The sequence below is a fragment of the Scyliorhinus torazame genome, chromosome 9, assembly GCF_047496885.1.
Source record: "Scyliorhinus torazame isolate Kashiwa2021f chromosome 9, sScyTor2.1, whole genome shotgun sequence".
NCBI lineage: Eukaryota > Metazoa > Chordata > Chondrichthyes > Carcharhiniformes > Scyliorhinidae > Scyliorhinus > Scyliorhinus torazame.
Window position 1 is genome coordinate 16661158 of NC_092715.1, and position 3331 is coordinate 16664488.

Consider the following 3331-nt stretch of genomic DNA (forward strand, 5'->3'; position numbering starts at 1 on the left):
AGTGAGGGAGAGAGCGAGAGAGAGTGAGAGAGAGAGAGTGAGTGGGAGAGAGAGTGAATGAGAGAGAGAGAGTGAGTGGGAGAGAGGAGTGAGTGAGAGAGAGAGAGAGAGAGAGTGAGAGAGAGTGAGTTAGAGAGAGGTGAGCGAGAGAGTGTGAGAGAGAGAGAGAGAGAGTGAGAGAGAGAGGCCCTTTGGCCCATTGACTCCATGTCATGTGGTAGTGAAGAGTTGACCAGTGTAGTTTGGAGCTGTGACCAGGTAGAAATCTGGCCTGTATGTGACTCCAATCCCACAGCAAATTGGTTGACTCTTACACTCACCATGCTAAAACTGCTCATCTTTTAGCCGCCTCCATCGCCAGTTTAAACCAATTGCGGTTGGACTGGCAGTTGTGAGGTGGAGTGGGGTGGGGGGGGGGTGAGGACCTCAGAGTGGAGAGGCTTGGGGTCAAGGATTGTTAAAAAATCTAGAAGAGCCTGGCTTTGCGCTCCTGATCGAGTGAGAGGGTGAGAAGTCTGGGTGTGGGTCGGCAGTGGCTGAGGACAGGGTGGAGCTTGCGTACGACGCCATCACAGTCGAATAGCCACACAGTCACCGAGTGTCTGTGTGAATGGCGATCGCAGGATTGGAGAGTGAGTGGGCCTTGCTGGGGAATCGTTGCCCCAGCAAAGACTCACTGTTACCAGAAGGCACTTGGATACTGACCAGAGATGGACATGTAAAGGGGAAGGGGGTCGGTTTTTCATTTATTTCCTGGGTGCGGGCTGGCGAGTGGTTTTAGAAAGCCTCGCGATAAACTCACACCGTCTCAGTAATGGGCAGCAGATGTGAAACGGTAGATTGCCGCCCGGGATGCCTGTTGAATTTCTAACCTTCACTCCTCCAAGGGCTGGGATATCTTCCTGTCACCGTGCCAACAGGGTCTCCTGAACACGGCGAATGGGAGGCTGTTGGAGAGGTGTGCGGGCTGCCCAATATTCTACCCTCTCCGCCAGTGGCCACTCTCATCTCTGAGCTGAAAACTTGTGAGTTCGATCCCCCAGTGCAGACACTAAAGCGCAGAATGCAGGGTTCCGCCCCACTGCAGTACCGAGGGAGCGCTGCACTGTTGGAGGTGCTGTCTTTCTGCGTGAGACTGTAAAGTGAAGCCCTGTCAGGTGGACATAAAAGATCTGACGGCCACTAACCGAAGAAGAGCAGGCGAGCCCTCCCTGACATCCTGCTCAATACTTACTTGTTAAATCAGCATCGCAACAACAGATCAAAATAAACTACCACAGATGCTGAAATAAAGGCAGAAAATGCTGGATAAACTCAGCAGGTCTGGCAGCGTTGGTGGAGAATAACAGAGTTAACCTTTGGGACCTAAACGGCCTTTCTACAGAATGTCCACACAACAACAACAATGATCTGATCATTATTACAGTGCTGTTTTTGGATCTTCCTGTGCATACATTGGCTGTCGTGTTTCCCGCATTACAGTGGTGACCGCACTCCAAACGGCTGCAGGGTGCTTTGCGATTCTGGAGGTTTGGGAAAGGCGCTATCGAAAGGCAAGACTTTCTTTGAAGGAACGTGTTCACCCTGGGACTTCCTTCGATTGCACGATGGAATCCGCGGCTCAAATTCCCGCGGCGCCCTTAGGGTAACCTCCCCAGAGCTGATTGGACGGCAGAATGTTCGGGAAAAAGAGCACCGCGTTGCCTTCCGTCTTACGTTGGACCCCCCCCCCCCCCAACCCCCTGCACCCCCCCCCCCCCCCGACCCCACCCCCACCAACCCCCCTCGCCCAGGTGCCAAACAGATTCGTCCAGGCTCATTAACGTTTCCCGCTTTCGCCAGTCAGCCTTACCTTGGCAGGTGTGACATGCGATGGCGCAGAGCAGGAGAGCAACTTTGAGGTGAAGACTCATGATGGTAGATCTTCGGGATCACGAGAGGACGAGCAAGCGAGCGCCCGATGGAGAGGAGTTTGATGCCTGGCACGATTATCACAGCGTAAGCTACTCTGAGTGTTACACAGGACAGTGTCCCAATATATAAGCAACTCGCTGAAGTTTCACTATGACTTTAACTGTTGATTGACTAGGAAAGATTTTTCTTCTGTTTTTGAACAATTAGATCTAATCATGTTGCGCTGAATTTAAAAAAAATTATTTCCTGGCATGTGAGCCTCGCTTATTAAGGCAGCATCTGTTGTCCATCCATAATTGCCCTCAAACTCAGGGGCTTGCTAAGGGCAGTTAAGAGTCACATTGCTTAGGAATATAGGACATAGGAGCAGGAATAGGCTATTTGGTCCCTGATGGCTCAATTTGATCTTGGCATCCAGAAATCTATCCCTAGAATCCCCCAGTGCAGAAAGAGGCCATTTGGCCCATCGGGTCTGCACCTATCCTTTGATTGAGTGCCAGTGCCATGGTGGGATTTGAACGCGCGTCCCCCGAACGTGATTCAGGGTCTCTGGATTACTAGCCCAGTGACATTTCCTCTGCACCAATGTTTCCCCCAATAGTCCCAGTCCTTGCTCGCTATCCACCCATCTTCCACCAGTGGCAGCAGCGAGCAATCAGAAACAAGAGTTGGCTGTGGGATCTTTCTCTCCCCTCTTTGCTGTCAGTAAGTTATCAGAAACTCTGACCAGTTGATTCGTAAAATGTTTTACCCAGGTGTCCTTATTTGCGAGGTGGACAAAGGCAGACATAGGTTCACGACTCAACCTCGATTTATTCACAAGCACAATGAAACAGTTATTATCCCCAGAGAGAGTGGGCGAGGTTCCCCGGCCCGCCAGCGCGTTTTCCGTTCCCGCAGCCGGCCAATGGGGTTTCCCATTGTGGCTCCCCCCCCCCCACGCCGCCGGGAAGCCCCTGGCCCCGGGGATGCTGCTGGCGAAGCGGAGAATCCCGCTGGCGGAGAATCCCGCTGGCGGAGAATCCCGCTGAACATGTCCAAGATTTCAATACGACCCGTGCTGATGAACTGGATCAAGCTGTGGGTCCAATACTCTGAGCCTCAGTCCTCTCGGGGCTCTCGTCTGCCAGGGTGGGGCCCGCTTGCTCCCTCCCTCCGTTCTCTGGTCCGCAGCTGTTCCTTCTCCGCTGCCTCAGTGTCGGGTCTTCGCTGGGGACGGGTCTCTGGGTGTCTGCTCTTAACCCCTTCCCAAAGTTTCTCTGGCCCTCAGGCATTGACGTTGCTGTACAGGGCGGGGGGGGGGGGGGGGGGGGCGGGCAACACCCAATGGAGTTGCTGGTTGCAGCTCCACAGGACACCAGGAACTACCCTCCCCCCCACCCCCCCCCTCCCCCCCTCCCCCCCTCGCAGGGTCCAC

The 3331-nt window shown here is 53.9% G+C and overlaps 1 protein-coding gene across 1 annotated transcript in view; it reads right to left on the reverse strand.

Moving 5' to 3' along the window:
* ccl19b (chemokine (C-C motif) ligand 19b) overlaps positions 1-1997 on the reverse strand; it is a 10163-nt gene extending 8166 nt beyond the window's left edge. Inside the window, exon 1 of the mRNA XM_072515640.1 lies at positions 1853-1997. Within this exon, the coding sequence (XP_072371741.1) occupies positions 1853-1913 (61 nt within the window). The 5' untranslated portion in view covers positions 1914-1997. The remainder of the gene's footprint in view (positions 1-1852) is intronic.
* Between the last annotated feature and the right edge of the window lie 1334 nt (positions 1998-3331).